This window comes from Lissotriton vulgaris, chromosome 5 (assembly GCF_964263255.1).
Source record: "Lissotriton vulgaris chromosome 5, aLisVul1.2, whole genome shotgun sequence".
In the NCBI taxonomy this organism is placed as follows: domain Eukaryota; kingdom Metazoa; phylum Chordata; class Amphibia; order Caudata; family Salamandridae; genus Lissotriton; species Lissotriton vulgaris.
The window spans coordinates 702363133-702390665 of NC_141693.1; the positions used below are offsets into that span (position 1 = coordinate 702363133).

General features: G+C 48.0%; 1 protein-coding gene across 2 annotated transcripts in view; it reads right to left on the reverse strand.

Annotated features, from left to right (window-relative positions):
* USP54 (ubiquitin specific peptidase 54) overlaps nt 1-27533 on the reverse strand; it is a 1809222-nt gene that overhangs the window by 969281 nt on the left and 812408 nt on the right. For both annotated transcript variants that reach the window (XM_086922134.1, XM_086922133.1), the window contains exon 10: nt 4579-4747. In XM_086922134.1, coding sequence (XP_086778260.1) covers nt 4579-4747 — 169 coding nt within the window. The remainder of the gene's footprint in view (nt 1-4578; nt 4748-27533) is intronic.

A 27533-nucleotide genomic window follows, 5' to 3' on the forward strand; every position in this document is an offset into this window, starting at 1 on the left:
ACAGATTTGTTGATCACCTGGCTCAAAGGTGACAAGAGCACAGGTAATGATCACACAAACTGGTCAGGTTTGAGGAGGTCAGAGGGGGAGCCGGATTTAATCTTGGTGCAAACCAACCGTAGCTACTCCAAGAAGACCAGCGGGAATGCAGTCAGAGTATGAGTTGGGGGCGGACCTGGCACAGGGTCAAAACTCGTAACAATGTGACTAAAGAACGAGTAAATGTTCTACACTTTTTCAACAAAAAAGGTGGTAAGAGCCTCACACTGCTCGTTGGATGATATAGAAGGCACTGCCGGGACCCCAGGCTGTTTCAAACTTTTCAGTATGGAAAAAATCGTTTTGGAAGGATTGCCACTACTCCTGATTTCCTCAGTGAAATAAGCTGCACGCGCTGTGTGAATGGCCCGGTGATAGCTTTTGATTGCTACTTGATAACATTTCTTCTGCGAAGGGTCATACTCCCGTCTTCATACCCGTTCTAGCCTTTTGCAGGTTTTACGCAAAATGGCAAGCTCGTCGTTATACCATGGGTTGGATTTGGAGTTACAGCTAGCTGACCACTTCGCCAGAATGAGTGCATCAAGGGGTCTACGAGTTCAATCTGAGAAAGCTTTGTCAGCAGCATCAGGGTCGTCTGGTATGCTGAAGGCATTTCTAGAGAGAAGGACATGAAATTGGGCAAGATCAAGTTTATGCCACGGGCGTTTAAAAGCAACCTTCTGACATTGTTTCCACAGAGGTAGGACCCCCGCAAGAGACATAGAGATCAAATAATAATCTGTTCAACAGACCGGAATAGGAGTGTGGACTAATAGAAAAGGAAGATTTGAGAACACAGGGTCCAGCAGATGTCCTGCAGAGTGAGTGGGACCCTGTACCAATTGTGTCAACTGACAGGCACCCAAATCAGCCAAGAAGTTGCACAGCTCCATATCCTGGGGATTTTCTAAGTGCAGGTTCAAATCCCCTATGACACTAAAATTAGCTGTTAACAGTTTCCACAAGCGGTGACCTAAACTCCTAGAGGGTTCGGGCGGAAGATATATAAGTAACCCAGACATGGTATAGCAGGCGTTCAGAGAGAGCCCGAAGCGAGTGCACTCACAGCCACCTAGAGTCTCTTTAATGAAAGAGCAGGTGTAGCAAGATTTGAAATCAGGGCAATGACACCTACTCTAGACTCTCTATTAAGGGTCACAATGTTGAAGCCCTGTGGGAGGGCCAGTCCTAGCACTGAATCTGTGTCTGCAGATAGCCAGGTCTTGGTTAAAAAAAGGGCATCAGGGGATTCCTCAGATAGCAAGTCATACATGTGGTGTTTAACTAATGAATGACAATTGAGGTTGAGTAGTTTAATGACGTTGTCAGAGCGTGAGGTAAGAGAAGGCAGAGGGTGGGGTCAGTGCCCAGGAATTGAAACCACAGTGCAAACAGCAGAATGGGCCCTCTGGAAGGAGTCTTTAGGGGGATAGTGAGTGTGTTTAGAACAGTTCTTTGTTCATCAGGCTGAATCCTTACTCATGTAGATTGAGTCAAAAGTCCATTTTTGTGTAGACGCCCGACTTTGAAACCTAGGGATTTTCCCTCACAAATTTACTCTCTGAAAGACCAGATGATTGTTGGAAAACAGTACAATAATGATGAAGAACTGCAATGAGCAGACTGATATGTAAATAGCCTTGAAAAAGCCCTGGCGCAAATCGCCATAGGGGGCGAAACACGTGTCGCCTGTTCATGTTTTTACTAGAATCAATAAAGATCCTTTTTCTACACAAAAATTGACTTTTGACTCAATCTATATGAGTAAGGATTCAGCCTAATGATACAAAGAACTGTTGTAAACACACTCACTATCCCCCTAAAGACTTCACTGTTTAAAACTCAAGAGGTCCAGAGTTTTTTTGAGTGTGTTCCTCTTACACAAAACTACGTGAAAACTGATATAGCCTTGGATTCTCCTTTGGACCAGCTCCTTTTTCTAGAAGCCCTCTGGAAGGAGGCCTGGAGAATGGTTACAAGGGCGGATAACTTTCCTGATGTTCAGGAGATTGGCCGGGGCATAGGTGAGCCTATTTACAGCGAAACTGGTAGCATGCCTGGCATCTGGAGATGTGCAGGCACGGACGGGCGCAGATGGGCTTCCCTCTGGCGCACCAGCGGTGCGTCCGCTGTGCTGTTGCATTCCCCTCATCTGAAATAGAGGAGATCGCAAGCTAGTCCCGCCCTCCAGAGCCCAACCGGAAGTGTGCCGCAATTGGTGTGTGCACCGCAAAGAAGGAAGGAGCCCGCCTTCCACACAAACGGCAAAGCTGCAGTGGACCGGAGGGAGGCTAAAAGGAATGGAGGTATGGATAAATACAACTAGCACTGGGGGTCAAATAAAAGTATTGTAAGATATTAAAATGTTAACAACATTCGTAGTAAAATTACAGTAAAAGTGACACAATGGATAGTGTTTAAAAATAGATAAGAAGCTAAAGTGCCAAGTGCAGAGGAGAGAAGCGCAGCCTTATCTGTGTCCGCTGCGCGGTCGCGATCTCCTCATCTGAAATAGAGATCGCAAGCTAGTCCTGCCCTCCAGAGCCCAAACAGAAGTGGGCCGCAATTGGTGTGTGCGCCACAAAGAAGGAAAGAGCCCACCCTCAAAACAAACAGCGAAGCCGAGGTGAACCCGAGCGAGGATCAAGGTATGGAGAAATACAAATAGCACTGGGGGTCAAATAAAAGTATTATAAGATATTAAAATGTTAAGAACAATTGTAGTAAACACACAGGAAAAGCATCTATCTTCAGTGGACAGTCAGTAGAAAAAAGGGGCATAGTAGTTATTTGCTGGGGAATAGGGACTGGGGCTGCCAGTGTCACAGCAGGACTCTGGTGACCATGTACAGAATATGGTAGAGGTGACAGTAGTGAGAGAGGTGAAAAAGGGGAGGTGGAGAGTTGAAATGCTTGTGTCTAGGCCTCTTGGGCTGTGCAGGCTCCGGTACGAGAATGTCCTGGATGGCTAACCTTCTTTTGTTGGTCATTGTCTCTGCAGGAGCACAAAAGATCTCACCAGTATGGGGATGGAGAATGATCCATCTCTCATCTAGCTCCTCTTTGAGCTTCTGAAGGGAGTGCCTGTCGGAGTCCTCAGAGTTGGTCGTGGAAGGAGATTTTGGCATCAAATACGGATGAGGTACACACGGGGTCTTGGGCTTGGAAGAATGTTTCGGCACTGGAGGCTTCTTCAGACACAAAGGGCAATGTGAGTCAGATCTCTTACTGGATCCAGTCACAGCTCTGATGCCTTGCCTTTACGATAACTGGAGACTCAAGGTAGCAGAGGACCTGCAGGCAGGAATGACTTGTGCATGGGGTCAATGTCTTACCCCTTGGGGACCAAGCTTGGCAGTGATGTGCAGTTTGGTGAGACAGTTATGTGCTTTGGCTTAAACTATACTCATGGCTCTCTAAATTGATTTTATGTGAGGGACAGTGCCAACTGAAGTAGATTGATCGCCTATGTCCCCCTCTTCCAGTTTGAAGAAGCTGGAATCGGTGGGGTGGGATGATGGGCCAGGACACTTGATGACCTGCATCCTCTTCTTTGGTTCCGAGGGAGTCGACTTCGCCCAAGATGTACTGTGTGTCTTCTGTCGACCGCCACATCCTGATGTGCACCCAGGATCTGTCTCACCATTAGTGAAGGGTTTTTTTGCACCTAAAAGCTATTCAGAAGGCCACCTGGCATTGTCGTCTAGCAAATACAGAGCTTACAGATCTTGTGGAGGTTGGCCTAGGGGTATTTAGCATAGTACTCAGGGCATTTCCTGAAGGTTGTCTATTTCATCACCATCTATGCTGGTTCATTCTCTTAGAGTCGGGCTGTTCATCTGTAACGGTGTTCAAAGTTAATCGAGGAAGCAGGAAAGGAACAGCCACCAAAGAAAGATGTCTTCTCTGCTACAGGGGTAGAAGATTTGAACGCATGGTCCTGATGCAATGAACGCTAGAGACGCTGAGTGTGAAAGCACCATCAATACTCGTCTGAACCTGATAATGGAGGAAAAAATCTAATAATGGAGTTGGTGTTTATGCACATAGCCAACTAAGGGGGAAGTCTCATCTAGCCATGTGACTAGAAAGACTTCTTCAAACAACAAGAAGTTGCAAACATTCGAGTTAAACTCTAGATGGCAAGAGTATGCCGAGCATGTATCCCTACGGCCAGAAATGCTACAAACACAGTTTTAGCAAATTGATAAGCTTGTTCAGTCACAAATTATGTTCTTCATTATTCGTCTATGGGCCTTGTTTAGTTTGGTGCCAGGATTCTCAGTTAGAAATGTGGCGGATTTTTCGTCCATCATTTTACAAGTGCATTAAAGACTATGACGCTTGTAATAACGCAGACAGGATATTTGCAACATTTGTGCTAGAGTATCCCATCCACCATACTCTAAATAAAATCCTAAGTCTCAAACTAGCCTGTCCACAGCAACTGCTCATCTAATTTCTTGGGTCATATATCAATTTTAAAATCATAGGGATGCATGGGACGTAGCAGTAAAAGAATGGAAACAGTATTACCTGAATCTTCACTGTCATAGCATGTTCTGCTGTACCGCCGTAAATCCAACTGAGAGGAGGCATCTAGCATTGACACAGGTGTACCCCGAGGGTCAGCATAAAGAAGCAGCAAAGGTTGATAATGTCCCTTGATGCATTTGGTCACAACATCTTTCCATTTTGGCCCAATCTACACCAAAAAAAAAAAAGAAAGGTGACAAGATTGGATTTAGAGCCCACTGGGCTCTCTTTGGTAATGCTTTTGAGAAACAAGATAAGTAATGTACACATAAGAGCAATTCCTATATTCAATGAAGTACAAGCTTGCCCATAGAAGGGAATGGCTATACTGGACTTTATGTCTCCTGCCAAAGATATGTAACGAACTGGGGCAACTTTTTAAAAAGACCTATTGTCAGATTACTAAGAACTTACAGAGGGGATAAAACCCACTAATTTCTTAGCGTTGGTTGACTTTAAAATCACTCTAACTGTCTTGCTTCTCAATAAATGGCTTGCCTTGTTCATCAAATGCTTGCACCACCCATGGAGCACAGCCTATCCTCACAGCCTTATATTTTCATTGAGTTTTAAAATGTTTTTATGCCAAAAAACATAGTGCTTTCGTACTATTACTTTATTATTGCTAATTTACTGATCCCTTTTGGATTCGTAAATTCATGCGGTACTGTGAACAGCATGAACAGAATGCATCGGCAGAGCCAGTACATATCATAGGCGAGACCCATTAGCTATGCCGATGTTTGTTTCCCGCCACATGATTGTGGATTGCCATTTTATCCTTGACGTAGCTCTGGTCCTTGTATCTGGTACTGTTTTCAGTGGTATTGTCTGTCACTTCTAGATAAGTTTTCCATTAGGCACACAAATGCCTTTAAACATGATTGCTGCTGCAGTTGGCATTTGGCACATTTAGAAACCTCAAAGGTAATCCTAAAGATGTTAATAGATCTAACAGAGAGATGCAGCATTTTTCTACCTTTTGGATTAAAATGTGCTCTACTTTAGGCTGTTACCATCTGAATACAATTAACACAATTTCTTTAATAATTTACAAAACAACAGGTATTTAGTAAACATTGGCAAATAAAGTAGACAGTTAACCTCATAGCACCCACTTCCTGTTTCCAAAACTAGCTTAATATGAATATTAGCTCCTCTTCATCATTTTTATTTCATGAGTCCAGGTTTTGTCTACTGCTACAGATTTTACATAAAAGCAATATCATAACAGCTGTTCCCATTGAACTAAAGGAGAAGTTCTTGTTCCAATGAAAAATGCAGGCTCAAGAGTGTAGCAGTACAGCCATGGCTTGCAGTTTAGATTCTGGAAGTGTTTGTAAGGCGACAATGGCTGATTCCAAGTCTGTAACAAGCTGACCAGATGTGAGTCCTGGAGACGTTCTGAAGATCTATTGCTTGGTTCCATTCAGTTGGAGGATGGGCATGGAGAAACCTCCTGAAAAGCAGATCCGTGTGTCAGGCCTGTTGTGGGATAGGCTAGAGGTCGAGTGCCACCGGCACCAGAGGGCATTGGCAGGGCTGGGAGTGAAGATGCAGGCGGCAGGTGAGCCTAGGGGTAGAGAAGTATGAAAATAGAGCCCAACAAGACAGGTGGCGGGCAGGTGGCCAGTAAAACCAGGAGTCACTGTTTATTGGCAAGGAGGATGGAACTAGAGGCTGGAACAAAATGACGGGTGGGTAAAGAAATGGAATATACAGACAGAAGATCACATGTGAGATGACAAGAAAGTAAAGATGAGGATGGCAGACCTGGGCATTTCTGGTAGCCGACTAAACCTAAGGAACAGGGGTAAAGGAGGAAGACAGAGAGGAGAAAGACTGCTGGTGGGAAAATACTTAATATCACATGATGATACTGGGTGGGGATGGGGAGGGGTTGAGGAGAGGGGACATAGGAGGAACTGCCTGTAGATAAAAGAATATGAGAAGAGCTGGTGGACAAGGTATTTCTAATGGCAGGGACATGGGGCAGCTTGGTAGAAGAGTACATACAGACGTTTGTATAATGCAATAAGAGGACATAAGCAGACTACAAAAACGAACTTAAACAGTTTTGTTGATTCAGAGCAATCTTGAAGCCCTCTATTGTATCACTAATCAAAACGTAAAAGGGCCAAGCCTAGTTTCACAGCCTGAAAACGTCGGAATATTTCTCAAATTTACATGTAAGAAAGAAAGTGTTCCGTGGTCGTCTTGCAGCAGAGCTTATGATCCGGAGAAACTAATAGTTTAGTTTCAATAATTTCTTATAGGGTTTTATAACATATAACAGCGTAGTACAGGCACAACCACTTGTGAACCTTCATTACTCAAAACAATCCCCCAAACCTTTCCATACCCTGTTCTTACCACTTCTGTACTTGCACGTATATCCAGGTGTTATTCATTTCCTTTCCCTGTCATGTCCTTCACCTGGTGCTCCCTATTTCCTGGTTCCTCAAAAGTGTATTTATAATTCTTTTACAGCCCCAGAACTCTCAGTCATTTGGAACACATTGACACATTAATCCTCTACAGTCCCCATTGAGGTTGTAAGTACAGGAAACAACACTTACAACGCAACTTTTACAACACATGCCATTACAACGCAACCATTACAACGAATGTCACTACAACGCATACCACTACAACGCATGTCATTACAACGCAGTCATTACAATGCATTCCATTACAACGCATACCTACATTATCCAACACTTACCCTACTGTTGCACCCCCTGGAGTTAGCATAGGAATTTTTACCCCTACACTATCCAATACTTACCCTACTGTTGCACCCCCTTGAGTTAGAATAGTAATTTTTACCCCTACACTATCCAATACTTACCATACATGCAATGTAATGGTATGCGTAGAAATGGTATGCATTGTAAATGTAGTATGCGTTGTAGTGGAATGCGTTGTAAAGGTAGTTTCAAAGAATTCGTTGTAATGGCATGCGTTGTAATGGAATGCGTTGTAATGGATGTTGCGGTGTAAAAAATGCATTGTAAAGGTATGCGAATTAAAAGTATGCGTTGTAACGTCATACATCCAGTAAGTACCAGGCCCCATACTCTGCTAAAGGTACACTCAAGGCTCAGTGCTTTAAAAGCCGGCTTCTCGTTACGTAGGAAAGCCTAAAGCTTTTGTACCCATAGCTCCACTGTTGGGTCCTGTCTGTTTTTCATAAAGACAGGACCAGCTTTTTGGCGCCGGCAATAAATGAGATATGGTTGTTACCCCTAACTGAATGTAAATTGGTAGGTATTCTATGCCAGTCTTCCTAACAAGATGAGCTACTAGCGTTGTTCTTCTGGTAATATTATTATCTGGAGAAACAGCCTAAAGACAGCCACTCAAAAACCTGTCAACTTCGGGAAGCTCCATACAATGTGCTTTGTGGTACCCATACCCATCCGTCTGCATCACCTCCAGTAGTTCTTGGATGTAGTAGAATGCATTCGGTGGAGCCTAGCTTTGTGCCACTTTATTAAACATGCATTCTGGTACACAAAATGTGGAGCCTGATTGTTGGATAGCCTAAAAAGTATGTGATATGTGAGTAATGATCTTGCAAAGCATTAGTATGTATTTCAGTCTATTTTTAGAATGATCAAACATTTACAAATCACTTGTGCAGTAGCATACTTTACAATGTACCAATACAGTTCTCCAACTCTCCACCTAGCTGGTGTGTAGTGTTATCTATATAGAATTTTATATATAGCCTATCTCCCCCTGGGCATGCCTAGTGAAGTTGGTCACCAGTGTAAAATGGCGGACCCCTGTTATGCATCTGTGGAGATGCCTAGTTCTGTCTCCCACTGAAACTGGTACTTAACAGTTGGGGACTGCCAGTTCAGGAAGCTGTAGAGTTTTGATACCAGCTATCTCAGTGGAGACAGAATTTGAAGGTATTTCCCAAAGCTAGTTTGTTCCCTCATAACCCCTCCCTTAAACTGTGGGCTAACTCACTCAGCGGTGCACTTACAAATATCAGAAGTGCTCTGCTTCCATCACTGCATACTTCTTTTTCATCTCCTTGAATGACTTAACCACACCATTACCAAATAGATTACATTATCTAGATCACTATCCTGGCTCGCATACTGAGAACTTCTCCTGTCTAAGCCAGGGCTAAATGTGGTGTATTCAACTAGGGTGGGTGGTGAAAAGAATAGGGAAGAAAATAAAATTAGCCCCCTACTTCTGGTTACCTAATCCCTAACCGAATAAACATCCTGGAGAAACATGGCGGCCTTAAGCTAAATGGTCGCGGCTCCTGCTCCTATGGGTTCCATTTGTCCTCAAGCAGGGACCCCCCGGACTTCCCCGGTCTCCCCCGAATGTAACTAAATTAGCACTGCTTCTTACCTTCTCCTGTTCCTGCTCCTGAGGTGCCTGTTCTTTTCCAGTGGGTTACTTTTTCCTATATTGAACGGGTATGGCCCCGGAGCTATGTGGGACTCTGCCGGTGCTTCAGGTGTCGGGGTGGGAAGGCGCGGCTCGGGAGTGAAGGCGCAGCAGCGTTGCCTGCTTCCAGGTCTGTGTCACTGGTGGTAGAGTCAGCACTGGGGATTATTCCAGTTTGAATCCCCGTAATGGCAGTGGAGTCGGAGGCGCCCTGTCGGGGGGATCAAACGTGCAGGTAGGATGTTTGGAGCCTGGGCCTTGCAGCAAGTATTTGGTGGCTCATACACAGCAAGAGGTAAGAGCTTCTTTGGACTTTTGAGGGACTTTAATGTTATTGGTCCCTGTGAGGCCTATCAAGTTATTCCTCTTGTTCTGCCCAACCAAGCTTTCAGCAGAGTCGCAGAGATTTTTCTCTACATGAAAACAAGTGAGGCAAACGAGCAGCATCACTTTGATTTCCCACCTTCGAAAGCCTGCAGATATACGCTGCGTGCTGGGGCAGCCCGGGTTCATGGTATTATTGATATCCCTCAGACATCTCTTCCCCCTAGTATTTCTCCACCAGTAGTCGAAGTGCGAGTATCGGATAAACAAGCTAAGCTCAAAGGAACTAAAATTGACTCTGCCGTTGAGCCTAAAGGAAGAGGGAAGGGCAGGGGTAGGGGTAAGAAAATAGTGACTTCAAAAGTGAAGATAACACCTTCTCTAAAATCGTTCTATAAGGTCTTGTATACGTCCTCCTCTACGATTTTGGCTCCAGACAAGGAAACCTCCGGTAGGCTGCAGTCTGCCATTATATTTGATCCTGCTCAACGCAGTTTTCTCGATAGTTCAGATCTTCCGCGAGTAGACATGCAATCGCCGGACCTCTCTAGCCTTTCGGTTGTTCTGGGAGATCCAGTAATGGGCGTTGAGAGTACTGGTGCATCAGGAGTTTCTAATTCTAATTCTGTCATACACCCTGCCGTCGGTCTCTCAAATAGGTTTACTGTTTTTGAGGCAAGTGAGGCTTATGAAGGTCAACAAGTTTCACTCTCGGTGATTGTTAATCCTGCAATTATGTCAGGCACTTCAGGACCAGTTGGTTCCTCTGGTTCTTTGGCAGATATTTTATTATCTTTAAAGGATGAAATGAGAAATAGGTTCACAGTCTCTGAGACTAACCAATCTGCGATCCATGCCTCCTGTGTGGTGTTAGCCCAAAAGTTGGAGGAGGTCTCTCTGAGAACGGAAGTATTAGAAGAGGAGTTACCGAATATTAAGGAGGCACTCAATAAATCAACAACGGGGACGGCAAAATTAGCAAATCAGAACAAAGAACTGAAGGTTGAATACCACAATAGGAAGAATAACTTGAGACTTATTAATGTTCCGGAAGCAATCGAAGGTGTGGATATCAGAGGGTTTGTGATCTCTCTGTTAAAGGGACTGTGTTAAAAAACTCTCCCAATTTAGATCTCGCCCAGGAAATACGAGTGCATTGAGATCCATTTAAAAGAAATCTGGCCAAGCAAATGCCAAGGAAAATTTTAATTAATTTTCTAAAGTATACTGTCAAGGAAGCAATTCTTACTTCGGCCTTAAAGGAGGGCAGTGTATCATCAACATCTTCTTCCAGTTTTTTCTCCTTTTTTATTAGATCGGATGTCTCACATATTACTGCAACAAAACAATGGGAACTGGGCAAAAGAATGGAGGCCTTGAACAAACTGGGGGCTAAGGCTCAACTGAAGTTTCCAGCATCTTTGCGTGTCATGTGGAACAATCACATGTATATGTTTCGCTCAGTTGAAGATGTCGATTTGCTTATAGAAAAAAATAAAGGAGGGGTTTAAGCATGGGATGGGAGAGGGTGAAAGATGGAAGGTGGAAGTAAGGGGGTGCCCTGTTAGTGGGATCTGTGATTGATCGTCATGATATTCATTTTCTCAAGACCCATGGGACAAAGATCGAATAGGCGTCAGCCTAATAGAAGGGAGGGTTTCCCAAAGTGAGGGGGGTCACAGGGGCTGAGGGGGGGGGGGCTGGAAGTTTGCACTGGGTGGAGAGCAGTGGGAAAAATAAAATAGAAATATCTTCAATCTCACATTATAAGATGGCTGTTATGGTGGATACGGGTTTAATACTCAAAAGGCAGGTACTTCCCTCATGAGTAATGAGACTAAGGGGGCGTGGCTTGGATGCCGATGGCGATGGTCGCCTGAGAGCTCGGCTCCGGGACTGAGCCCGCGATTATCCTGCAGATCGGAGTCCGCGGGGCACCCTAGCCCCCACAAACCGATGATCGGACCGATTGGGACCTGCCGAGGCACCCGGTGAAACTCGAAAACGGGTTGACCCGACGGAAAATCGAAGTTTGGGGACCCGCGGAGTGTGACCCAAGATGGCGCCCGGACCTCTTCGTCTCCTTGGCCGGGACCCTCAATCTGGAGGAGCGTCGTTGGCCACGGCGCACCCTCCACCTCCTATCTCCCTGTGATGTGATGGTCTGGGTGTCGCTTTGATCGGAATTTGAGCGCGGTGACCGCTCCTGGATGGTCGGAGGACCACACCATCGTGGATCTCGAATCACGGACGCCTGGCGGCCCTGTCTGTGGTGCCGACCCCCTGTGCCGCACCCGTCCGCACCCCGCCAAGTGACTAACTTCCATGGGCAGCACGGCGCCTTGGCGCCACAAAGTCTCCGGTGGTGTTGGTGACCCTCGTTCCAGATCCTCATCGGCCAAACGGACTTGCCCGACCTGGCGCCGATTGTCCCCGCCTCCTCCTCAGTGCCCTCCGACGACGCGGTGGTGGAGCGGCCCGAGGTTGTGGAGGACCAACAGGCCCTGGAGACGGAGATCGTCGGCCCTCGGCCCAAAGACGACCTGCCGAGAGGGACATAGTCGACGCCCGCACTCGGTGGTGCCTCTGTCTGACTCTCCACCGTGGGACTCCTGCGCCATGGGAAAACCGAGAGGACCCAAGGGGACCACCCCAGCCGCCTCAGATTCGGAGGCGCCGGACAAAGATGATCGTGGGGACCCGGAGAGCTCTGGTGGCGCTCCATTGCAACAACAATTTGACCCGGTCCTGGAGGCGATCGCGACCACGCGCTCGGCCCTCCAGCAGGACATTGCCCAGGTTGCGACGAGTCTGGGCCTCCTTAGAGCGGACCATGGCAAGCTCTCGGATAGAGTCAAGGAAGTGGAGTGCTCAGTAAAGACCTTGGAGCCAGCACAGAGGACCCTGGCCGCGACGGTGAAGGATGCCCTATCCCGGATTGAGGCCATGGAGCGGCGAGCGGAGGATGCGGAGGGACGTAATAGGCGAAATAACATTCGAGTGGTGGGCCTGCCGGAAAAGATTGAAGATGGCGACATGGTGGCCTACTTGGAAGCCTGGCTGCAGAACACAGTGGCCCCGGAGGGCCTGTCCTCTTTCTACACCCTGGAGCGAGCACACAGAGTCCCAGCGAGGCCGCCGCAGCAGGGCCGTGCCCCGCGACCGGTGGTGGCACGTTTGCTGCACTTTTGGGACAGAGACCTCATCCTTAATGCCGCCAGACATAATGGCCCCTACAAGGTGGAGAATAGCCAAGTGAATATTTTCCCGGACTACACATATGAGACCCAGCGCAGGCGGTTCTCTTTACTGGCGGTCAAGCGCGAGCTCCGGAGCGAGGGCATCCAATACTCGCTCCTGTTTCCTGCAAGGCTCCGCATAATCGTTGATGACAAACTCAGTTCTTTGATTCCCCGGAAGACGTCTGTAGCTGGCTCGAACTCTATAGGGCTGGAAAAGATGGCTTTGGCTCGTCATCTCAACTGGCAGTAGCGCCTGGACAGCGGCGGCGGTCCAAAAGAATTCGGAGTCGCCAGGCGTAACGAAACTTGAGGGGGCCCCCCTGCCAAGCACATGGAGGGGGCCCCCCGCGGCGCGGCCCACTATGCCCCCCCCCCCGCGGCGGCGCGGCCCACCATGTACCACTTTGCCCTACCACCCAGAAATCTAGCATATTTTGCTTTGAAACCTCCAACATTTAAAGGAAATGCCTCTATATTGTCTCTGTCTCTCTCTCTCTCTCTTCCTCCCTCTCTATCTCTCCCTGTCTCTCTCTCTCTCCATCTCTCCCTCCGTCTCTCTCCCTCTCTGTCTCTCTCCCTCCCTCTCTCTCTCTCCCTCCCTCTCTGTCTGTCTCTCCCTCCCTCTGTCTCTCTCTCGCTCCCTGTCTCCCTCTCTCTCTCCCTGTCTCTCTCTCTCTCTCCCTGTCTCTCTCTCTCTCTCTCTCTCTCTCTCCCTCCCTCTCTGTCTCTCTCTTTCCCTCTCTCCCTCCCTGTCTCTCTCTCTCCCTCCCTGTCTCTCTCTCTCCCTCCCTGTCTCTCTCTGTCCCTCCCTCTCTGTCTCTCTCTCTCTCTCTCTCTCCCTCCCTCCCTCTCTGTCTCTCTCTCTCTCTCCCTCCCTGTCTCTCTCTCTCTCTCCCTCCCTGTCTCTCTCTCTCTCTCCCTCCCTCTCTGTCTCCCTCTCTTTGGATTGCAACCACATGTAATGCTGCTGGGTACACTATAGAGATATTCACGTGTAAGTGTTATGTTCTTCATAAGTGTATATTACAAATTATTTGTTGTTGCAGACCTGATAACTGAACCCACGCATCAATATAATATATAAAAGAATACAATCATAATAAAAAGAATCTGCAGCAAATGTATGAACTATTTTTAGAAAATACTATCAAAGCCTTCTCGTGGATACTGTATGCTAATAAATCAACACGGTAAAAAACAAAGACGAGATTCACCAGGATCTATCATGGACATCAGAAGACGTGACATCCTTTCACCCGAACAGACATCACACAGGCGTGACCCTTGGCTCAATCACGACCTCTTAAAAGCCTTGTATTTGCTTGGGGTGGGGAGGTAACACTTGGAAATCACAGATGGTAAAAAGGAACACAGGAAGAGACAGGTACCACAGAGACACGACTCCATCTGTGAGAACGTGTGCATGTCTGTGTTTGCATGCCTTAATAGGCACATTAAAGTCCGAGTGCCTACGTGTAGGAGAGTAGGGTCTGCTATCCTATGGTCACCCCAATTTTTGCTTTTTGCTTCACTGGTTTTCGACTTACTGAGGCTGTGGGCCTGCTAATCAGACCCCCAGCCTGCTGTTCTCTCTCTAAATTCATAATACATGTGCTATAGGTACATACCACAATTGGAAATGGACTCCTTGTCAGCCCCTGTACCATGCACTATAGGTGCCCAGGGCATAGGTGCCACCAAGGCCTACCAGGGGCTGAAGCATAGCTTTTGCCACCCCTGGCTGGTTCTTAAATTGACACAACTGGCTGATCACTCAGCTGGGGCAAGTGGGTGTAATCACCCCTTGCTTAGATATAGTATACCTATATCTAAACCTATATCTGGACACATATATAGCCTGTAAGCCACTCCTATGGAAGGCCTCATCAATCCTGGAGGCAGAGTGCGTGGTTTTATGTGAGATGGTGCTCTGGCATGAGCTGAGCCTGTCTGCAGCTGTCGGGAACAACTCCCTAAGCTGATCCAGGATAACGCCATACCATATACTCTTAAGCGCCTTATAATCCTCGCGGTTATATAGCAACTTTGGTTTGGCTTTATCAAAACATGTCGTGTAAGGTGTCATACGAATTGGAATACTACCCCCTCGCCAGTTCTGGCGACGGGGGTAGCATTCCACCCTTCTAGAGGGAGAAGACATGTTACTTTACTGAAACGCGGTTGATTTAAAAATGAGCCTCAGATCCACAAAATGGATGCCCCTGCCACAGACACGGGTCTGACCTCCTGCTGCTGACCGAAACCCGGCAGAGGAGGCCTGGACAAAGAGTTTCCTGTCACAGGGCGGTGTCAAACCACCCCAGACAGGAGATAGTGGATTGGAGTAGGGAGGTTTCAATGAAACCAGACACTGCCTGGGGAGCACAAGGCTGCCCCTTGCAGGATCCGGCCAAACCGGTTCTGGGGCCTCCCAGCCCCTGTCCCAGCGCGGCCAGGATCAAAGGAGAGGGGTGTAACCACCCCCTTCCTGGGTCCCACCCATAGGAGGGGACCTAGCAGGATGTCCAACCCCCTAGATTCGAATAAGAGGGGGAGCAGTCCCAACGGACCTCAGATCATCCTGAAGAAACATAAGAAACGAAATCTGGACCCTTCGACTTTCTACACGACGTGAGAAGACTGAAGAATCTCCCTTGTGGTCAAGGAGTGACCACCCTGTGCAAACAGGCACCATCCAGCCCTCGACCCTTGCTTTGTTGCAGTTCCCGCCGGAACTCGAGCGACAGAGATCGACGAGATCAAGCTTGCCTGCCTTCTATCTGCCCGATCCACAGTCCCTGCAGAGCTGAGACCCGTGGAGGCGACCGGAAGCGTGGGGCACGCCATCTTGAAAAGGCCACGAGACGCTGACCGTGCGGCCCACGAGTGACCCTCGAAGCTGTACACCGGGGTTTGAGAAGCCCCAGCCCCGAGCTCCACTTGCACCAAAGCTCACCCCTCCACGCTCGCTGAGTGCTGCGTGGGGCCCTTCTGCTTGTGTGCGCTCGACGCGTTGGCCCGGTCACTTGCCAGCTGGCTTGTGGCCCCCTGTGCCGACGAACTTTGAAATCCGACTTGCTTTTCTGGTTGCTCCAGATCTGCACCAGCTCCTGTGAAAAGGAGCACCCACTCTGACCCTCCTGGTTCGAGTGATAAGCAATCTCCCGGTTCCGCGTGGATTGCTTTTGCCAAGTGCTGTTTGCTACAATCTTCAAGCCGACGGTGCTGACGGCGAGAGCCTACGTGGGACAGATCGTGACCTGCTCCTGGACGTCGCAGATGCCCCAGAGCCCACGTGACAGCAGAGAGAAGCCTATCGACAACCGCCTGATTGCGCCCGACATTGCCTGGTTCCGTCCTGGTTCCACCCTGGTCACTGCTGAGTGACCCAGACTCTGTCCCCTCTGCTTTCAGGTACTTTTCTACTTCGATCCACCCTTGGATCGCACCGGACACTTCTGCTTCACAGCGCCTGCAGCTGCAACAGCTCCAAGCACCAAGAACCTGCGTGACAGAACCCGACGCCACTTCGACCCTGTGCACCCACGGCCTGTGGGTGAGGTAACTTTGCAACGCCGGTGTCTATACACTGGTACACACCTCTAGGGTCTGTGTCTAAAGTTTTGTGTTCCTAGGTTCAGCGGAAGTATCTTTTAATTCACTTTAACTGACTTTTACGCACCATTGACAGTGCATTGGTGCGCGCCGCACTTTCCGTGCTGCACCCGTCTCCTGTGGGCTACTCCCGACTTCTTCATTGCTTGTCCTGACTGCTCCCAGCGAATCTCTAGGCCCTAGGCCTAACCATTGTTCGATAAGTGTTACTTATACCACTTTTTTGATATATGGTCTGAGTGGTCACCCGCCCTCATCCATAAACGTGCAACTTTATATGTGTAACAGTGCTTTTGATTTAACGCTTGTGCCCCTTTCCTCATAAAGAGTACTGGGGAGTAATTTAGAAATAAATACATATATTTTTATAATATATACTTGTGTGGTGTCCTTTCATTTGATTACAGGATTGTATGTGGTAAAACAGCTCGCTTAACACGACCTCTTAAGTTAAGCCTTTAAGGCTGCTTAGTCCATGCTACCACTAGGATAGCTTGTCTACAAGGTTGACTTACAACCTGACATCTTTGGGGTTTGTTTGGACTGATACCCAGTTGTTCCAGAATTGGAAACACTACATATCAGGCCAACTTCTCACATTGGTGTGCAGCGGTGCGGATTTGAGCTTGCTGTTTGTTTTACCATTGCAATCTTTATCAAATTGAAAGATCACATCAAGTACCTCTAGGTACATATAAATCAAAAGCTTAGCATATTAAGTTCTACTGAACTTAGTAGTTGTAGATTAAAGGGATTAGCACACCCTGACTACAACTCACTAGCAAGGTACAGTAGGAAACCACTTAGTGTAGGTAAGTGCACCACTTACACCTCACTAGCAGTCATGTCTGATACAGGTAGAGCTTCAGGCTCTGCTCCTGTAATAGTTGATCCTATAGGGACAACATCCAGATATGACAACCTTAGCCACAAAGACCTGAGTGCCTTGTGCACAGCCAGGGGGCTAAAAAAGGGCAGAGGCCCTACCATTCCTTCCCTAGTAGCTCTCCTAGAAAAGGATGACCTAGATAAGGTGAGTCAGACTCCCTTAGAAACAGAGGAAGGGATAAACTCCCCTGAGAATGAGGATCTTCAAGATGATGTAGTGGAGGAGGAAGAAGAAGAGGAAGGCTCTGATGTAGAAGAGCCTGAAGATCAGGATCAGGTGGGAAACCAGGTACAGGTTGCCAGGCTTAACCAGGCCAACTTGGACCTACATGGGAATGGAGAGGGCCAGCACCACTCCAGATCTCATAACCAAATTCTCCCAGGTAATAGAAGGGAGAGATCTCCGTCAAGGGACTCTCACCTTTCTAGTGCCTCAAGAGAATCTCAAAGAGGAATGACTTCCTCCCAGAGAAAAGAGCATAGGGCCAGGATGAGGGCTGTCCAACTCCAAATAGAAAGGGAAGAGGTAGCCTTGGCTCAAGCTAAACTTGCTTTAGCAAGAGAGAGAAAATTGTGTGGCTTAGATGCCACTGGTGGCAGCAAAGTTCCTAAAGAAAAAGACAGGGCCTATGACAATAGAAACCTGACAAAAATTGTGCCCCCCTACAAGGAAGGGGATGATATCCACAAATGGATGACTGCTCTTGAGAGGGCCTGCATGGTACAGCAGGTCCCTGAGGATCAGTGGGCAGCAATTTTATGGTACTCCTTTTCTGAGAAAGGGAGGGACAGGCTCCTCACTGTTAGACCTGAGGATGCCAAAAACTACTCTGTTCTGAAGAGTGCTCTTATTGAAGGGTTTGGCCTAACCACCGAGCAATACAGGTTGTTGTTCAGAGACACCCAAAAAGCACAGACTCAGGACTGGACTGATTTTGTAGATTGTGCCACTAAGGCTCTGGAGGGTTGGCTGCAGGGAAGTAAAGTTTCAGACTATACAGGATTGTACAATCTTATGATGAGAGAACAGATCCTTAATAACTGTCAGAACCAGCTGTTGCATCAATACCTTGTTGACTCTGATTTGACCTCTCCCCAAGAATTGGGAAAGAAGGCAGACAAATGGGTCAGAACAAGGATTAAGCAGAAAAACCAGAACCAAGGTGACCAGAAGAAAACAGACCAGAAGGGTGGGAATCAGAAAGATAAAGAAAAGGACCAGAAGTCTTCAGGCCCCCAAACTAGCAATAAGGAGGGGGGTTCCCAAAATGGAAACAAGAAAAAGAAGAATGATGGCCCAAAGAAACCTTGGTGTAATACCTGCAAATCAGTTTCACACTGGGGCAGTGAATGCACTAAGAAAAATCCAGTCCCCACCACTGCAGCTCCTAAAGCAACTGCACCCCCTAGTACAGTCAGCAGTGGTGGTACACAGCCAAAGGGTTTAGTAGGGTTGACCCTGGGTACTGAGGTGGAATCTGGCCTAGTCAGAATCCCCACACAGGCAGTTCTCCTATATGATGTGGACATATCTTTGCCCACTGCAGTAAGCCCCAGTAACCTGGGCAAATATAGGCAGACTCCCTTAATTAATGAGAAACTGGCTCAGGCCTACCGGGACACTTGTGCCAGTGTCACAATGGTGGCACCTGGCTTTGTGGACCCTGGACAAATTGTACTAGGTGAAAGTTACCTAGTGACCAATGCAAGCAACTCCACTACTTCCCATAGTGTGGCTGTTGTGAACTTCTCCTGGGGAGGGGTAGATGGCCTAAAGAAAGTTGTTGTGAGTGCAGACCTCCCAGTAGACTGTCTGTTAGGCAATGATCTTGAAAGCTCAGTTTGGTCAGAAGTGGAGTACAGGACTCATGCAGAAATGCTAGGGATTTCAGCTCATGTCCTTGCAGTGACAAGGTCTCAGGCTAAGAAGTGCCTTCCTGAACCAGTGGTGGATCTTGAAACAATAGACCAACCACAACCCAAGAGAAGGAGCAAGAGGGTTAAGGCTGTGCCTTCCCACTTGCCCCAGGTTGAGGATCAGGTTTCACAGGAAACTGATTCTGCAGTCCAAGAGGAGACTGTCTCAGAGGAGCTTGAACCTGATCAGGTTGAGTTTCTGGGGACAGGGGGACCCTCAAGGGCAGACCTGGGGCAGGCCCAATTAGATTGCCCTTCACTTGAACCCCTCAGACAGCAAGCTGCTGCTGAGGCTGCAGGGAATGCTCAAGGTACCCATAAAGTGTATTGGGATGAAGGACTCCTTTATTCAGAGGCTAGAGACCCCAAGCCTGGCACAACCAGGAGGTTGGTTATACCTTTGAAGTTTAGGGGCTTCCTTCTTACCTTGGCCCATGATATTCCCCTTGCAGGACACTTAGGCCAGAATAAGACTTGGGACAGGCTTGTTCCACACTTTCACTGGCCTCACATGTCAGAAAATGTCAAGGAGTTTTGTCGCTCCTGTGTCACTTGCCAAGCCAGTGGTAAGTCAGGTGGCACAACAAAGGCCCCCCTGATACCACTACCTGTGGTGGGGGTACCCTTTGAAAGAGTTGGAATAGAGATTGTGGGTCCCATGGATCCTCCAACAGCATCTGGGCACAGATTTATACTGGTGGTAGTGGATCATGCCACCAGGTATCCAGAGGCAATTCCCCTGAGGACCACCACAGCTCCTGTGGTGGCAAAAGCCCTCATTGCAGTTTTCTCAAGAGTGGGCTTTCCAAAGGAGGTTCTTTCAGACAGAGGTACCAACTTCATGTCTGGATACTTGAAAGCAATGTGGAAAGAGTGTGGAGTAAACTATAAGTTTACCACACCCTACCATCCACAGTGCAATGGGCTTGTGGAAAGGTTCAACAAGACCCTAAAGGGAATGATAAAAGGTTTACCAGAGAAGCTTAGGCGGAAATGGGACATCCTTTTACCCTGCTTGCTCTTTGCTTACAGAGAGGTCCCACAGAAGGGGGTTGGCTACAGCCCTTTTGAACTTTTGTTTGGCCACCCTGTAAGAGGTCCATTGAGTTTGGTGAAGGAAGGATGGGAGTTACCTCTCAAAAAGCCTAAACTAGACATTGTGGACTATGTACTTGGTCTCCGCTCCAGGATGGCTGAATACATGGAGAGAGCATCCAAAAACCTTGAGGCAAGTCAGGAATTACAGAAAGCCTGGCATGACCAAAAGGCTGTTCTGGTTGAGTACCAGCCAGGGCAGAAGGTGTGGGTGTTGGACCCAGTGGGGCCAGCAGCTCTCCAGGACCAATGGACTGGACCCTACCCTATCATTGAAAAGAAGGGAGAAGTCACCTACTTGGTTGACTTTGGCACCCCTAGGAGCCCCCACAGGGTGCTCCATGTCAATCGTTTGAAAGCATTTGTTGACAGGGAGGACATGAGTCTCCTCATGGCCACAGATGGGGAACAGGAGGAAGAGAGTGACCCTCTCCCAGACCTGCTTTCCCAGAACCCTGATGATGGTTCAGTTGATGGAGTAGCCTTGGCAGGCAGCCTCACTGAGCAGCAACAGGTGGACTGCAGACAGGTGTTGCAGGCCCACAGACAATTGTTTTCACTCACACCCAGTCAGACTAACTGGTGCATCCATGAGGTGGATACTGGTGACAATCTGCCTGTGAAGAATAAGATCTACAGGCAACCTGACCATGTCAGGGATTGTATAAAGGCTGAGGTGCAAAAGATGTTGGAGCTTGGAGTGATTGAGCCATCAGAGAGCCCATGGGCTAGCCCAGTGGTCCTTGTGCCAAAACCTCATACCAAAGATGGGAAGAGAGAAATGAGGTTTTGTGTGGACTACAGAGGTCTCAATGCTGTCACTAGGACAGATGCTCATCCCATTCCAAGAGCAGATGAGCTCATTGATAAATTGGCTTCTGCCAAGTTTCTGAGCACATTTGATTTGACAGCTGGCTACTGGCAAATCAGACTAGCTGAAGAGTCAAAAGCCAAAACAGCATTCTCTACCCCTAGTGGACATTATCAGTTTGTGGTAATGCCCTTTGGTTTGAAGAATGCACCTGCCACTTTCCAAAGGTTGGTGAACCAAGTCCTTGCTGGGTTGGATGACTTTTGCGCAGCATATCTAGATGATATTGCTGTCTTTAGCTCCACCTGGGAGGATCACCTGATCCACCTGAAGAAGGTTCTGGAGGCCCTGCAAAAGGCAGGCCTGACTATCAAGGCTACTAAGTGCCAGATAGGGCAGAGCAAGGTTGTGTACTTGGGCCACCTAGTAGGTGGGGGTCAAGTTCAACCACTGGAGAGCAAGATCCAGACCATACAGGACTGGGCTCCTCCAACTACCCAGACACAAGTCAGAGCCTTCTTGGGCCTGACTGGGTATTACAGAAAATTTGTAAAGAACTATGGGTCCATTGTGACACCATTGAATGACTTGACATCCAAGAAGATGCCCAAAAAGGTTCAGTGGACAGTTAGCTGTCAAAAGGCATTTGATGACCTGAAGAAGGCCATGTGCTCTGCACCTATCCTGAAGAGTCCTGACTACTCCAAACAGTTCATTGTACAGACAGATGCTTCTGAGTTGGGGGTGGGAGCTGTGCTTTCACAACTTAATCAAGATGGTCAAGACCAGCCCATTGCTTTTATTAGCAGAAGGCTGACCCCCAGGGAGAAACGTTGGTCAGCTATTGAGAGGGAGGCCTTTGCTGTGGTTTGGGCCCTGAAGAAGTTGAGGCCATACTTGTTTGGTACTCACTTCCTAATTCAGACAGACCATAAGCCCCTCTTGTGGCTAAATCAGATGAAGGGTGAAAATCCCAAACTGCTCAGGTGGTCCATTTCCCTACAGGGGATGGACTTTACAGTGGAGCACCGCCCAGGGACTGACCATGGTAATGCAGATGGTCTCTCCAGGTACTTCCACTTAGAACATGAAGACTTATCTGGTCAAGGTTAAGTTTAATGTCCCTGCGTTTGGGGGGGGGTTATGTAGGAGAGTAGGGTCTGCTATCCTATGGTCACCCCAATTTTTGCTTTTTGCTTCACTGGTTTTCGACTTACTGAGGCTGTGGGCCTGCTAATCAGACCCCCAGCCTGCTGTTCTCTCTCTAAATTCATAATACATGTGCTATAGGTACATACCACAATTGGAAATGGACTCCTTGTCAGCCCCTGTACCATGCACTATAGGTGCCCAGGGCATAGGTGCCACCAAGGCCTACCAGGGGCTGAAGCATAGCTTTTGCCACCCCTGGCTGGTTCTTAAATTGACACAACTGGCTGATCACTCAGCTGGGGCAAGTGGGTGTAATCACCCCTTGCTTAGATATAGTATACCTATATCTAAACCTATATCTGGACACATATATAGCCTGTAAGCCACTCCTATGGAAGGCCTCATCAATCCTGGAGGCAGAGTGCGTGGTTTTATGTGAGATGGTGCTCTGGCATGAGCTGAGCCTGTCTGCAGCTGTCGGGAACAACTCCCTAAGCTGATCCGGGATAACGCCATACCATATACTCTTAAGCGCCTTATAATCCTCGCGGTTATATAGCAACTTTGGTTTGGCTTTATCAAAACATGTCGTGTAAGGTGTCATACGAATTGGAATACTACCCCCTCGCCAGTTCTGGCGACGGGGGTAGCATTCCACCCTTCTAGAGGGAGAAGACATGTTACTTTACTGAAACGCGGTTGATTTAAAAATGAGCCTCAGATCCACAAAATGGATGCCCCTGCCACAGACACGGGTCTGACCTCCTGCTGCTGACCGAAACCCGGCAGAGGAGGCCTGGACAAAGAGTTTCCTGTCACAGGGCGGTGTCAAACCACCCCAGACAGGAGATAGTGGATTGGAGTAGGGAGGTTTCAATGAAACCAGACACTGCCTGGGGAGCACAAGGCTGCCCCTTGCAGGATCCGGCCAAACCGGTTCTGGGGCCTCCCAGCCCCTGTCCCAGCGCGGCCAGGATCAAAGGAGAGGGGTGTAACCACCCCCTTCCTGGGTCCCACCCATAGGAGGGGACCTAGCAGGATGTCCAACCCCCTAGATTCGAATAAGAGGGGGAGCAGTCCCAACGGACCTCAGATCATCCTGAAGAAACATAAGAAACGAAATCTGGACCCTTCGACTTTCTACACGACGTGAGAAGACTGAAGAATCTCCCTTGTGGTCAAGGAGTGACCACCCTGTGCAAACAGGCACCATCCAGCCCTCGACCCTTGCTTTGTTGCAGTTCCCGCCGGAACTCGAGCGACAGAGATCGACGAGATCAAGCTTGCCTGCCTTCTATCTGCCCGATCCACAGTCCCTGCAGAGCTGAGACCCGTGGAGGCGACCGGAAGCATGGGGCACGCCATCTTGAAAAGGCCACGAGACGCTGACCGTGCGGCCCACGAGTGACCCTCGAAGCTGTACACCGGGGTTTGAGAAGCCCCAGCCCCGAGCTCCACTTGCACCAAAGCTCACCCCTCCACACTCGCTGAGTGCTGCGTGGGGCCCTTCTGCTTGTGTGCGCTCGACGCGTTGGCCCGGTCACTTGCCAGCTGGCTTGTGGCCCCCTGTGCCGACGAACTTTGAAATCCGACTTGCTTTTCTGGTTGCTCCAGATCTGCACCAGCTCCTGTGAAAAGGAGCACCCACTCTGACCCTCCTGGTTCGAGTGATAAGCAATCTCCCGGTTCCGCGTGGATTGCTTTTGCCAAGTGCTGTTTGCTACAATCTTCAAGCCGACGGTGCTGACGGCGAGAGCCTACGTGGGACAGATCGTGACCTGCTCCTGGACATCGCAGATGCCCCAGAGCCCACGTGACAGCAGAGAGAAGCCTATCGACAACCGCCTGATTGCGCCCGACATTGCCTGGTTCCGTCCTGGTTCCACCCTGGTCACTGCTGAGTGACCCAGACTCTGTCCCCTCTGCTTTCAGGTACTTTTCTACTTCGATCCACCCTTGGATCGCACCGGACACTTCTGCTTCACAGCGCCTGCAGCTGCAACAGCTCCAAGCACCAAGAACCTGCGTGACAGAACCCGACGCCACTTCGACCCTGTGCACCCACGGCCTGTGGGTGAGGTAACTTTGCAACGCCGGTGTCTATACACTGGTACACACCTCTAGGGTCTGTGTCTAAAGTTTTGTGTTCCTAGGTTCAGCGGAAGTATCTTTTAATTCACTTTAACTGACTTTTACGCACCATTGACAGTGCATTGGTGCGCGCCGCACTTTCCGTGCTGCACCCGTCTCCTGTGGGCTACTCCCGACTTCTTCATTGCTTGTCCTGACTGCTCCCAGCGAATCTCTAGGCCCTAGGCCTAACCATTGTTCGATAAGTGTTACTTATACCACTTTTTTGATATATGGTCTGAGTGGTCACCCGCCCTCATCCATAAACGTGCAACTTTATATGTGTAACAGTGCTTTTGATTTAACGCTTGTGCCCCTTTCCTCATAAAGAGTACTGGGGAGTAATTTAGAAATAAATACATATATTTTTATAATATATACTTGTGTGGTGTCCTTTCATTTGATTACAGGATTGTATGTGGTAAAACAGCTCGCTTAACACGACCTCTTAAGTTAAGCCTTTAAGGCTGCTTAGTCCATGCTACCACTAGGATAGCTTGTCTACAAGGTTGACTTACAACCTGACATCTTTGGGGTTTGTTTGGACTGATACCCAGTGGTTCCAGAATTGGAAACACTACATATCAGGCCAACTTCTCACACTACGGTTGTTTAAAATGAATGGAAAGAAGAAGGCTTGTTGATTTGCAAAGGAAGCATATATCCATTTGCAGCTTTTGTGACTTCATTCCCTTGGTTTGCCAAAGTCATTTAAGATCGTCAACTACTCCCCCCATGGCCACGGTCTGTCCTTCCATGGGGTGTCACCGCCTGAGGCTGGAGGCCCCGCCGGTGACTGACTTACTTCGGAGTTCGGCTGTTTGGACAGTCCTGAGCGTGGGCGGGCCTGGCTTTGTCTTCGTAATCTTCTCTGTCTTCTTGAGTATGGATATGCGCGCCCCTGATGCCACACGGCACACCTAACGCGCATTTGCGTGTGAGCTCAATTATAATAACTGCTCACCTCATTTAGTCTCATAAACTCACACGGGTGACGACGGGCAGGGGCGTAGCTAGAGCTTTTGGCGCCCTGGGCTATCCCTCAGATTGCTGCCTTTGGACGAGGGGCTGGGGAAAAAGGACAGCGAGCAGCGGGGTGGATTGGCAGGGTTCAAGTTACGCCACTCCCTACTCCACTGCAGGTGAAAGCAAAGGTCGGAGCGGAGGTGCTGTGTGGGTCCACCCACAATTTTCACAGTGTGAACGCAGTCCACCCTGCCAAGAAGTTGGGCCACACAGAAATATGCTGAACGTGTCCCGGTGTCATTTTCAGACTCCTGGACACGTTCAGCAGCACCTGCACATTGTCTGCTTTTCATTACCATCAGCAACGTGCTGGAAGCGAGGGGGGCTTTTTTATGTTCACCTCCAGCTGGGCCAGAGATGAAGGTTGAGTTAAGGGGCCATTAGGCCTCCTTTTGATGGAGTGGCCTGGAACCTTACACTATGTAAATGCAACAGAGGGAAACAAAAGCACACAGCTTGTTATCTCTTCACAGGTGCTTAAGAGAGGCATGCGTTTGACTTTATTAGGTCCCTTTATGTAAGTGCATGAACTGTAAGAATGTCATATGTGTTGGTTTGTCCCAGTATTTACACACAATTTAAATAGCACTATTTTCATGCAAGTGTGTACATCAGTGTCCAAGATGTATTGCATGAGTCAGTGAGGGTTAAAAGGTGCAGCAGTCACATAGCCTAAATGGCTCACTGTGCAATAGTAAAAGGCTTACTATTTATGAGCTGCAAGTAACGAAAGGATCTGTTTTCAAAGCAGTAACCCACATACCTTGCTACCTAAAAAACATTCTATCACTTGCATATTACATGATGTGCTTTGCAAGCACATTAACCTTCTATACTACTTCGAGTCAGATCTGGGACTACAAAAAACAGAAATCTCTCCAAGAAATACTTTAACCACCTGGGTTATCTCACCAATTATTATTCCATGATATATACTGGGCACCTCTGCAGCAGATGTCTTCCCCCCTAAAAATATTAGAAAACGCAGACTTTGCAAACAATTAAGCATAAAAGATCTACCAACATGCTTCTCCTTGCTGCCAATTTCTTTGAGGCAGGCTTTTAGAAAATTTGTAAAATTAGTTGAGGCATCAGGATTGCGCCACTTTTTTTTAGCACAACCCCAAAGCGAAATCTAATTTGTTAATTCTCATAATGCGCTCAAATGCCCTCATGATATGTGATGTCACTTACTGTGATGCCACGTGTGAGGTCATGCATTGTGACATCACAGGCTGTGATGGCACAGACTATGATGTTACTTGCAAACTGACTAACTAGGTTAGTCCCCCCCCCCCCCATAATGGAGCTGTAAGAAAGTCCATAGCGTAAAAAAATCCAATTTACATATTTTTCCCCACAGTGCAGGCAGTTTCATGTTTTCTCATCCACCACATGCATTCATTAAAGGCCTGACCCGCGCCCTTGCCTCTGAGTAACTTCATGTGCTGTCAGCCAGCACTGCAGTCCAGCAGTCATTAGAGACTCCTTTGAAAAGCAGCACCATCGACCCACCTGTGGCCCCCAGGTCAAAACTAGAGATCCTTCCAACTGTCAGTGTCACCCATATCCAGTGATACCTTAAACGGACAGCCGCCCTTAAGTTAAGTTCCTACTGCTGCTGTATAGAACAGAGGAATAAGAATTCAATTGTAATTCATTTTCACTTACCTTATTTAGGCTGTCAGGGTCATAGCTGCCAAGGTTTCAGATTGCTATGTGTGACATTATCAGAATTTCAGTGTAATAATGAGTGACATTTCAAGGACTAGGAGTGACACTTTCTCCCGAGCAAAATCCAGCAATGAAGAGGGAAATATATTAAATTAGAGCAACAAGAAAATCGTACAAATGCTGCAAAGCACTAGAAATGCATTAAGCCTCAGGCTGAGAGACAGATAAGTCTAAGTATAAGGCATAGCCAGCAGGTAGGGCACTGTAGTGTTTATAATTTTATAAACGAGTTTCATGCCCGCTTCCAATGCAACCCCTGAAGTGACAGTTTTGGGCTGATTGTTTTGGGCTTTTTTCTGGGTGTGTTGAGTTTGCTGCACTCTGTTGTACTCTTGATTTTTCTTATATTACCATAAACCTTTCCTGCAGTAAAATCACATATGGACGCGGTCTTCCAGTACACACCCTGAAGTGTAGGTGTGACAGGTTCACTATATGGGCTACATTTTTTGGCATTGAATTCTGGTGCTGTGCAGCAGTTGTAAGATATTATTAGACCTATTGCTCAAATGGGTGTTAATTCTGATATTAGTATGTTTCCCCTGTAGTCTTTGCTTGATTTTTATCTCGTGGGAAAGCGTCACTCTTAGTCATTGAATGTC